At 35.7% G+C, this 10,901-nt stretch overlaps 2 protein-coding genes across 5 annotated transcripts; one reads left to right on the plus strand and one right to left on the minus strand.

Annotated features, from left to right (window-relative positions):
• Nucleotides 1-722: 722 nt before the first annotated feature.
• LOC140978692 (uncharacterized) lies at nucleotides 723-3,698 on the plus strand. Of its 4 annotated transcripts, none has more exons than XM_073443894.1 (2): nucleotides 723-2,189; nucleotides 3,267-3,698. In XM_073443894.1, exons 1-2 carry the CDS (start codon nucleotides 1,032-1,034, stop codon nucleotides 3,303-3,305), a joined length of 1,197 nt encoding a protein of 398 aa, XP_073299995.1. In that variant the 5' UTR covers nucleotides 723-1,031; the 3' UTR covers nucleotides 3,306-3,698. The 4 variants fall into 4 exon arrangements, with proteins under 4 accessions (XP_073299995.1, XP_073299997.1, XP_073299994.1 ...); XM_073443896.1 differs by having other exon boundaries at nucleotides 724-2,189; nucleotides 3,351-3,697; XM_073443893.1 differs by having other exon boundaries at nucleotides 724-2,189; nucleotides 3,344-3,696.
• Nucleotides 3,699-5,898: 2,200 nt separating this feature from the next.
• On the minus strand, nucleotides 5,899-9,292 carry LOC140978730 (eukaryotic translation initiation factor 2 subunit alpha homolog). Its single transcript, XM_073443944.1, has 5 exons — nucleotides 8,886-9,292; nucleotides 8,252-8,342; nucleotides 8,003-8,150; nucleotides 7,811-7,915; nucleotides 5,899-7,726 (listed from the first exon to the last, which is right to left on the minus strand). Exons 1-2 carry the CDS (start codon nucleotides 9,255-9,257, stop codon nucleotides 8,256-8,258), a joined length of 459 nt encoding a protein of 152 aa, XP_073300045.1. The 5' UTR covers nucleotides 9,258-9,292; the 3' UTR covers nucleotides 5,899-7,726; nucleotides 7,811-7,915; nucleotides 8,003-8,150; nucleotides 8,252-8,255.
• Nucleotides 9,293-10,901: the final 1,609 nt, after the last annotated feature.

The raw sequence follows: 10,901 nt of genomic DNA on the forward strand, positions 1-10,901 counted from the left end.
TTGATTCATGTTATGTATTATTACACTTTGTTGTATATTATAGAGGCATTTTATGTCTCAACCATNCCAACAGAGAAAAGAGAAATACCATCGTTATTGTTATTCATTCTATGATATTCATGTTTCAGAGTTGATGGTATTTAATGTTTTCAAAGCCACGTTTTACAGAGTATGGTATATGTACATTGCTATATAAGAGTTCCACTTGCTGAGTTTCATGCTCATTTCAGTTATTCATGTGATGCAGATAAGAGTGACGGGCCGGGACGTTGATTGGAGCCGGGGTCATATGCATAAGAGAGGGAAGGAAGAAGACTATTTTGCAAGTATTTTGACATGATCACAAAAATGATGTTTTGTATTTTGTTGCCTCATTTGATTGATCATGTATTAACTTTTGTTTATATATTGTAATGTATTTTAAATCCTTCCTCCCTTCAAAGAAAATTTTAATTTCCGCTGCTATTTTATTAAAACCGGCCAGAGGTGTTACAATTTATACATAAAGTTTCAACACGAACCCTCGACCAACATTTGGCTCGATTGACACCTACTGCAACACGTTTCATAAAATTGATCTGTGTGACCCTCCCTCGTAAGTTTTTATGTTTTTTTTAATGTCCTTGCATGTGAATGTGAATATTTTTTTAGAGTAATTTATTTAAATATAAAATTTATTATTATTATTTTTTTTGCATATTTAACGGGATGGGATGTAAAATAATATGTTTGCACGTGTCCTCTCTCTTCAACTCTTCAACTTCAATTCAATTCCATTATTCGCATTCGATATCATTAATGAACTGTCATCCCTTTGAACATCTTCTGCATCTCTTCCCCAAGTGCTAGTTTTTTTTGTTGGAAGCCATTTTCTTGCAGTGAAGCTGTGGTTTAATGAGTTGTACGCCGAAGAGGGGGAGGATAGCGAAGGCCCTTGTAGGAAGATTGGTTTTTTTGCAACGGGGGTTTGCAAAGTTTTGGAATTGAGTGGTTTTTTTCCATCTGGGGATTCGAGTTTGTCTCGTGAAAAAATGGTTATGGAAGTTGTGCATGAAGATATGGGGGATGGTACCATGCAATGTATGAATCATCCTTACAAAAACAGCACCCCGGGTGGGATCTGTGCTTTTTGCCTTCAAGAAAAGCTTGGAAATCTCATATCTTCCTCGTTTTCCGTTGCTGTTTTGCCCTCTTCTTCTTCATCACCATCTCCGTTTAGATCTGATATTGGGAGTAGCAGAAGCATGACCGCCGCAACTGCTGCCGATTTAGGCGGCGGCTCCACCCTCCAGCTCCGATCCATTGCATCATATTCATCTGCCGACAGTAAGAGTGGGAACAATGATTTTAGCTACCATGGCTATTACACGAGGAGGTCAAGACTCCCTTTTGCTTTGACTAACAGGAAAAAGAAGAAAGATGGAGTGATAGGAAATGCAGACTCCGCCAGCATTGTTTTCAAGAGAAGCAAGTCTACCGCAACTCCAAGAAGAGGTATGCATGTCTTGACCTGCCCTGAAGATTACAGCCCTCATAGAATTGGATTTTGGTCGTTTCTTTACTTGTCCAAGAATTCTACCAACTCTGATAAGGATTCAAACTTCACACCCGCAACACCTAGTACTGTCGGATCCTCATCTGCTATCAGAACAACGGAGAAAAAGAAGGAAGATTGTGTGGTGATTGATGAAAATGAAAGCCCTTCACATGATAGAAAGGTGTCTAGATCCAGATCTGTTGGTTGTGGGAGTAGGAGCTTTTCAGGGGACTTCTTCGAGAGGATTTCAACTGGCTTTGGGGATTGTACTCTGCGTAGAGTAGAGTCTCATAGAGAAGGCAAGCCTAAGCTGCCCCCAATGCATATAAATGGTGGCACTAATACCAAGAATGGCCAGGATTGCATCAAAGAAAGAGTAAAATGTGGTGGGATTTTCAGTGGTTTTATGATAACTTCATCTTCTTCGTACTTCGTTTCATCATTCACCGAGGAGGAGAACAATGTAAATGGGAAAACAGCATATGCAACTCATTCATCAATGGAGCGTAATTCCCATGGGAGGAGTAAAAGCTGGGTATGGGCATTTGCAAGCCCAATGAGAGCTTTTGCTAAACCTTCTGCTGGAAAAAGGGGCGATGCTTCAACCAAGAATACCACTCCTAATCTGGATGCAATTCCTTCATTGCTAGCTGTAAGTGGCTGAAAATAAGGAGATATTTCAATGTTCTTTACCTGGTCATTACCGTGTTAATCCAATATGTTTGGTTCTGTTCTATAATATTGTTCTGCACTTATTCACAAATTGTGATATTAATTCCATTTGTTTCAAATTGTTTTCTTGTTTAATGTTGAGGCTATAGGCTTTGTATTTCAGTTCTGCAAGTCAGTGTGATCTTGATGAGTTACTTAAATATAGTTGAATAAATGGATCCTTTTGGATATTTTTAGTTTGCACATAATGTTCTCCAGTTGAAATACCAATTTCTTGTGCTCATTACCAAAGCCAAACATGGTTTGAAGTATAAACCCGAGGGGCCGGTGGAAAAAAACAAGTTTATATGTATGTTACCTCGAAATTTAAACATTTTCCACGCCTAAACTAAAATTCTGGTCTCATCCCTAGGAAGATGATTATGTCTAGAAAGTGTTGTGTAAAAACTTCCATTTTGCCATGTCCCTGAAAGGTATATATGCTGGTTAGCAAGAGATCATATTCCTCTTTGATAGTTGTTATGATTACTCACTTTATTGCATGGTTTTTGGTGCAACTTTTCGTACAAAATATTTTGGATTTGGGACTAAAAAATCGACTTGATGTCTCAATCCAGGAGCCATTTTATAAGTTTATGTGCTGCCAATTGCAATAGCCAAAAGGAGATTTAAACCAAAAGGGTGGACTCGCATGTCATTAATTTAGCATCTGCAAGGAGTGAAGGACCAAACAAAGGAAGAAGAAAAATCAGCCTCAAGTTTAGTCAAAATGTTGCACATGTTTGGTAGACAACGACAAAATACATTGTCTTAGTATACTTCTTACCAAATAATACAAGTCTTTAAAAAAATTATTTATAAGTGTCACATCCTTCAATAAAATATGCAACTTTATGAATAGTTCTCTGGTTTCTATAGAGGAAAGTATAGGTTGAGCTTGGCCTTTCATCTGTTCCCCCTTTGGATTTCCTCCACTGTTTTCTGTGATTTCTTGAAGAAACACGTCAAGATTATATGATAAAATAATAAGAATCATAAGCTCAGTGGTGTATTGCAGAAAACAGGGTTGAGGATGGAGACTCAAGAGGGACAATAGGACAGAAATGCAAAAGGACACAGAATGGTGTATTGCAGAAAACAGGGTTGAGGATGGAGACTAAAGAGGGACAATAGGACAGAAATGCAAAAGGACACAAAAGAAAAAGGCAGTATTCGGAAACTGCATGGACCATTGGTGTTGGTGCAGATGAATATACGCAACGGGTTTAAAAGGACAAGAACTTTATGGAATCACTCACTATGTTTAGATATGAAACGAGCATTTTGTTGGATATCTCAAATCTATGGGTTCCCTCTACTTGTGTGATATTTTCTTCTTGGATTATGATTTATTATGAAAGAGTTCCAGAAAGAAGAAAAAATGGCACATTTGCTTTGTCATGGCTGAGGTTCAAATGAGGATGAATAGAGATGTTAATTTTATGAAAATATTGAATTCTCGGGCTATATCCTTTTTTTGAATTAGTTCTTACATTTTATAAGTTGTTTTAGAGGTAATAAGATATATATAGTACCTCAATCGTCTCTGATCTTCTTTCCTGGTCCGACATCGAATATTCGTCTGAAAAACTAAAACTCGAGAAAACATTTTAAATTGCATAAAAATGAACATATAAACATTTAAAATAGTTTAAATATATAGCATACAACACCTAAATCATTAACTAAATGAATTAACAATTAAAATCATGCATGAAGTTTACGTGTACTAGTTTTTTGTACACAACAGCAGCAATTCACTCTCAACGTGAAGTTTGTTTAGGATCTCTAGTGCGATCTAAACAAAGAAACTAGTCTCCGATCGTGGACTTAATTTGGCGATCAAAGGAGGGAGATCCATTCGAAATGATATACAAGAAAGGTCATGTCAGTTAATCTCGGACTAGTTTGGTTTCTAGCATAATATATGCGAAGATAATAATTGTACATACCTTATAGATGTTTAAATTCATACGAAACCCAAGGATAATTTCGAGCATTGAAACTAAAATTTTAAAACTTCCGATGTGTCTTGGTGCGAAAAAACAATACTCTAACAGGTAGGAGGTTGTAAAAGAGAGATATCATATCTTAATTGGTAATGATGTCTCTGTTGAGGACATGACCGATGATAAAAAAATGATAAGACTGATCTCGACAGAATATGAGATATCACCAGCCATAAGGCACGTCCCTCATGGACTCATTAGCTTAACAACCCGATCCATTGGTACCCAAGTAGGTGCAGTATTATGCTATGCGCTGACACAAATATAAGAAAATTTATTTACGTTTTGACTAACATATATAAATTTTGACTTAGTGATAAAACATTTATCTAACAAAGACTTTCCTATGGGTTAAATTCATAATTGGATTGATATCGGTAAGAACCAATACTTACTGTTTATCTGAAATAATTGAAGCCCGGAATTGATTAAAAAATTCTAATTCGAAAAATAAAATTCAAGTAAAATGGTAAAACTACCTTTGTCACACAAATTAATGCAGCAAAATCATTAAAAAAATTATTACTTTTTTTGTCTGTTTCCTACCTTTATTCCGATGTTTAGTGGGTGATTTCAAGAGTAACTAAACAAGCAGAGACAAAAATTTCCCAAAACTTGGTGTCAGCTTCTCCAAGCTAGTAGCCATATTCCATTATTGGATCATCTTTTTCATTGAATTTCATTCCTCCATCATCATCAGTATCATCACCACCACTCGCATCATCATCTGCGAAGTTTAGTCGTGCTATTTGTTTGACAACAATTTATCCTCTCGTTCAGTCATCTAAGTTCATCAGAAAGAAAAAGAAAAACAAATTCAAGAAACTATATGGCCAGCTTACAAATTAACAGTTTGTTCAGAGATAAAAGAAAACAAAAAGTGGCAATTCAAGATTACAAGAAAATGGAGCTTACTGATCTTTGTGTTGTTTTTACTGTGAGTCTCCCCTTGTGATGGTAAAATTCCCTTTGTCATTCACATACATTAATGCAGCAAGATCATTCAAAAAAATTTACAAATTTTTTTTTGTCAGTTTCCTACTTTGTTTCAATGTTTAGTGGGTGATTTCAAGAGAAACTAAACAAGCAGAGGGCAAAAATTTCCCAAAACTTGGTGTCAGCTTCTCCCAGCTAGTAGCCATATTCCATTATTGGATCATCTTGTCCATTCAATTTCATTCCTTCATCATCATCAGTATCATCACCGCCACTCACATCATCATCCGCGAGGTTTAGTCGAGCTATTTGTTCATGGCTCACTGGAGAGGTACAAGGCCAGACTTGTTGCAAAGGGCTATACACAAACCTATGGTGTTGATTATCAAGAGACATTCGCTCCAGTTGCCAAGATGAATACATTCCGAATCCTATTGTCTTTAGCATCCAACTTTAACTGGAACTTAGAGCAGCTTGATGTAAAGAATGCATTCCTTCACGGTGACATGTAAGAAGAAATATACATGGATGTTCCTCCAGGATTCGATACAGATTTCGAGGGCTCTAAAGTTTGCAAATTAAAGAAGACATTATATGGCCTTAAACAGTCACCAAGGGCCTGGTTTGGGAGGTTAACCAAAGCAGTGCTTGCCTATGGATACAGACAAAGCCAAGGAGACCATACTTTGTTCTTTAAACATTCCGACTCAGGGGGAGTCACAATCTTATTGGTATATGTGGATGATATAGTTGTGACTTGAAACAATGAAAATGAAAAGCAAGCGTTGAGGAACTGTTTGGCAAAAGAGTTTGAGATGAAAGAACTTGGGAGATTGAAGTATTTTGTTGGAATAGAAGTAGCTCATTCCTAGAAAGGGATCTTTATCTCACAACAAAAGTATGTCATGTACCTACTGCCTGAAACCGGAATGCTAGCTTGCAAACCAACCCCTACACCAATTGATGCTACCCACAAACTTGGTGATGACAATGATGGACCCGTGGTCGACAAAGAGAGGTATCAAAGGCTGGTTGGTAAGCTTATCTATCTTGCTCATACCAGACCGGATATTGCATACACTGTGGGGGTTATAAGTCAATTTATGCATGATCCTAGAGAAGTACACCTACATACAGTCTGTAGGGTACTGCAGTACCTAAAAGCCAACCCAGGAAAAGGCATTTTATTCAAGAGAAACGTTGGATTAAGCCTTGAGGCATATACTGACGCGGATTATGCAGGTTCTCTTGTTGATAGAAGGTCAACTTCCGGATATTGTACTTTTCTAGGAGGCAATCTAGTGACGAGAGAAGCAATAAGCAAGATGTTGAGGCTCGATCGAGTTCAGAGGCTGAATTTAGAGCAATGGCATTGGGAATATGTGAACTTTTATGGATCAAGATAATTTTGGATGACTTAAAAATTAAATGGGAAGGGCCAATAAGATTATTTTGCGACAACAAATCTGCCATAAATATTGCTCATAATCTGGTTCAACACGACAGAACGAAGCATGTTGAAGTAGATAGACACTTCATAAAGGAGAAGCTAGACAGTGGATTGATTCGTACTCCATTTGTTCCTTCAAATGGCCAACTTGCCGACGTGCTTACAAAAGGACTCCAGAGTATAGTGTTGCAAAGGATTATTTCCAAGCTGGGAATGGAAGATGTCTACTTCCCAGCACGAGGGCGAGTGTTAAAAACTGAAGATATTGTTACTATGTTAGAAGATTGTATAAATAATATCTTGTAGATTTTTAATTGATATTGTGTATCTTAGATTGATATAGGTGTATATTTGGTTTTCTTAAATCAGGGGATTGCTAGGATTTAGATATAGGGTTTCCATTATAAATAATTTAGTGTGTTGTATAAATACCAAGTAGTTATTGGAAAATGATACAAGAAATTATTCTCTTATTTTTTACAGTTCGTCAAACAGTTTATCCTCTTGATCAGTCATCTAAGTTCATTGAGTACCGAAAGAAAAAGAAAAAGAGAAAGAAAAAGAAATTCAAGAATTTATATGGCCAGCTCACAAATTAACAGTTTGTTCAAAGATAAAAGAAAACAAAAAGTGGCAATTCAAGATTACAAGAAAATGGAGCTTACTGATCTTTGTGTTGTTTTTACTGTGAGTCTCCCCTTGTGATGGTAAAATTCCCTTTGTCATTCACATACATTAATGCAGCAAGATCATTAAATATTTTTCTATATCAGTTTCCTACTTTGTTCCAATGTTTAGTGGGTGATTTCAAGAGAAACTAAAAAAGCACAAGAGAAACTAAACAAGCAGAGGACAAAAATTTCCCAAAACTTGGGGTTAGCTTCTCCCAGCTAGTAGCCATCTTCCATTATTGGATCATCTTTTTCATTGAATTTCATTCCTCCATCGTATCAATATCATCACCGCCGCTCACATCATCATCTGCGAGGTTTAGTCGAGCTATTTGTTCGGCAAACATCCTCTCATTCACTCTTATTTGGTGCAAGCTGCGATTGCTCTATTTAGTGTCTCTCTTCCTTGTTCCTACACTAGCGGACTATTCAACTAAAATCCAGATGACCAACTTAGAAATTAGATGACATGTTTTAAAGAGGAAATGTATGTTACTTTATCAAATGTCTGAGTATTCAACACATACAATGGAGAACCAACTAATGAAATCTTTACAGGGCAATCTTTGTTACCAGCAGCTTCAGCTTTTCGCATTGCATTCTACATGAACAATCCAAATCGAAGTTTTTATAGCACGGAGTAAATGTATGAGGTTATACATGATTAGGCAAATGGTTGTTAACAAACCATAACGTGGAGAACACAATCAAGCTCAAAGCATTTCATCTCAATATCAGCCCGAATTTTGAACACTTGCGGAATCATTCTTCTTTTAATATCTTGAACCAACAATTTTTTTTACTTCATCTGAGATAGCAGGAACCACCTCAGTCACCTAACAAGGAATGGAAATTAGTACCAAGTTAACTTGTTTGAGAAACATGAAACGAAAGATATTTGAAATTGAATGGATTAGTTTGATCAGAAAGCATATACCTTTTTAGTACCATTCAGCATTGATTTCCTCAACTATATGAGTGAGAGGATCAAGAACAGAATCAGGATCAGAAACGATTAGTTTGAAAGCCTGCGCCATATCTACCATATGGTCAGATTTTCTTATTATGTAAACTAGCTAGCTGGGCACGAAGTCTGAATCTTATATCAAACGTGTGGCCGAATTTTTTGTATAAAGGCCATCCAACGTGGGCATACAACTCCTGAAACAAATGAACATCTTCAGTAAGAAGAACAGGACCTTGAGTTTAACACAAACAAGATCATATGTCAGGTTAGATTATACAACAAGATTTCAGCTCAAGAATCAGGCCTTCGGATCCGCCTGTGCCGATGACCATGACTAAGAATATTTCTACTCCAAGAAAGGGGAGCTGGCTGTCTAATTACTCATCCTGAATTGAGTTGATTTCATTTGTTGATGAAGAAACTTTAGTTGGTGGGATTCAAAGTAATTCACAATAGTAAAGATGCATCTTTATCAATGAATTTCCATGCCTCAAAAGCTCACAGTTTCAAGAAAACCTGCGTACAACCCTTTCCAAAACACATAGAGACGAAGAACAAAAGATAGATGGTATACAATTAAATGAAAAATTGAACGAAAAATCACCTCAAGATCAATATCCAAGGTCTCAGCAACATGCCGCATGATGGAATGAACACGCTTACTCTTATTTAACTTTTCTTCACATGTTCCCGCAGTCGCATCATCCTCCGTAACCCATCTTTTACTCAAATTCACAAAATCCTTTTCCGGGTCGACATGCAAAACCATAACCGGATCGACCCGCCCTACACGAACCAAACTCAGAACGCTAAGTATGCGGGAAAGCTCCGTGAAGCTGAGCATCCCTTCGATAGTGTAATCCAGCAACACGTAGGCGCAGGTGTCGGGGTTTATGCTCTTCACTTGTACCATCACTGGGGTGTCGATTTCAGGGAATTTTTGTTCGTACATTCTGCAATCGAGACTAGGAGCCATGGACGATTTTGTGGACAAGGGTCGATTCGATTTCTCGGGGTTACATGACCCAACAAAAAAAAAAAATAAGATTCGGGTTGGGGTTTTTCGGGTTCGGGTTGGGTGGGTTCGGGTTAGTGCTGGGTTATATGGGTTTTGGGTTGGGTCGCGGGTTGATTCGAAAACTTTTTTTTTGAAAATATTACCTATATTTTTATATATTGCATGTTTGAAAAAAATTTATTGTATATTTATATGTTAAAATTTCATCATTTAATATTTATTTTGTATATTTTTTAATTTTTTTAAGAATTGTTTATTTGATTGAGTAAATATACTTTTAATTATCTACAATTAAACTTTCAAATTTAAATAGAAAATTTTGTTATTATGTGTTTAAATTAAAATATTATTATTATTTTTTATTTTTTTGAATTTTTTTCATTAATTTTTTTTTTTAAAAAAATAAATAAATTTCGGGTTAGGCGGGTTGATTCGGGTTAAACGGGTTCGTGTTCGGGTTGGGGGTTTTCGGGTTGCTTCGAGTTCGGGTTGGGTTCAGGTTGAAAAAAAAAAATTTTCGCAGGTTGACCCGAAACCCGACCCGATTGATACCCCTGCGTACGACTATCTCGTCAAAAACAAAAAATAAAAAAACAAACAAACAAACGAAGGACTATTATTCATTTAAATATATGCACAGATTCTCAGGATCTCTTATACTTAGGGCAGCAAGAAATAAAATATAATAATTTAGGAAATTTCATATTTTTGATCTCGTACCACTTTTTTTCAATTTTAGTTTTGTAGTCGATTTGTAATTTTAATACAATAATTTATATTTTTTATTTTATTTTTGTCATTTTTTCAGTTAATATACTAAAACTATGAATTGAATTAATGAACGGAACGAGACGAGACATTAAACTTTTGCGGAATCTTAATTTGTTTGTAAAAATTTCGTAATGCGGCATATTGCATTATTTAGTTTTGACAAATCGAGATAAATTTTTTAGGATATGTAGAAATGTTATTTTTAAAATCTCCCCAACCAAATATGGCAAAAACTTATGTGAGACGGTCTCACGAGTCGTATTTGTGAGACGGATCTTTTATTTTGGTCATCCATGAAAAAGTATTACTTTTTATGCTAAGAGTATTACTTTTTGTTTTGTATATGGGTAGGGTTGACCCGTCTCACAGATTAGGATCCGTGAGACGGTCTCACATGAGACCCACTCTCCAAATATAGGGTGAATATTTGTTAAAAATTGCCTTATTTAATCATATGTATCATACATAAGATATTACTCGAAACACTGTTTTGAAACGTAATTTTAGAAAAAGAAGTTTAGTAATATATGTAAAAAGTAAAAACTAATCAAACATGTGCAAAAAATGTATATTATTTAATTAATGAAAAGTATATTATTTTTTATATAAAAAGAGGCATAAAATAAATAAAATAGGTGAACTTTTTTCTAAAATGTGAAGGATGGAAAAGTTTGTTTATTTTGTAGAAACAATACAGACCCATTTAAAAAGGAAGCAAATACACAGAAAAAGGTAAGTTAAGTTTCAAAAAAAGACAAGTTTAAAAGGCGCTCCCAAACATTAAATATGTAACATCAAAATTATTCAACTCGTCCAATTTTTATTTTTAAA

This window comes from Primulina huaijiensis, chromosome 6, assembly GCF_012295235.1.
Source record: "Primulina huaijiensis isolate GDHJ02 chromosome 6, ASM1229523v2, whole genome shotgun sequence".
Lineage (NCBI taxonomy): Eukaryota > Viridiplantae > Streptophyta > Magnoliopsida > Lamiales > Gesneriaceae > Primulina > Primulina huaijiensis.

What these genes read in the sequence shown, in the direction of transcription:
- LOC140978730 (XM_073443944.1), bottom strand. Translation starts at nt 9,257, where the DNA reads ATGGCTCCTAGTCTCGATTGCAGAATGTACGAACAAAAATTCCCTGAA. An exon ending in CCTTGGATATTGATCTTGAG is followed by an intron (nt 8,343 to 8,885) that starts GTGATTTTTCGT and finishes GATATGGCGCAG; the next exon opens with GCTTTCAAACTAATCGTTTC.
- LOC140978692 (XM_073443894.1), top strand. Translation starts at nt 1,032, where the DNA reads ATGGTTATGGAAGTTGTGCATGAAGATATGGGGGATGGTACCATGCAA. An exon ending in CAATTCCTTCATTGCTAGCT is followed by an intron (nt 2,190 to 3,266) that starts GTAAGTGGCTGA and finishes GGTGTATTGCAG; the next exon opens with AAAACAGGGTTGAGGATGGA.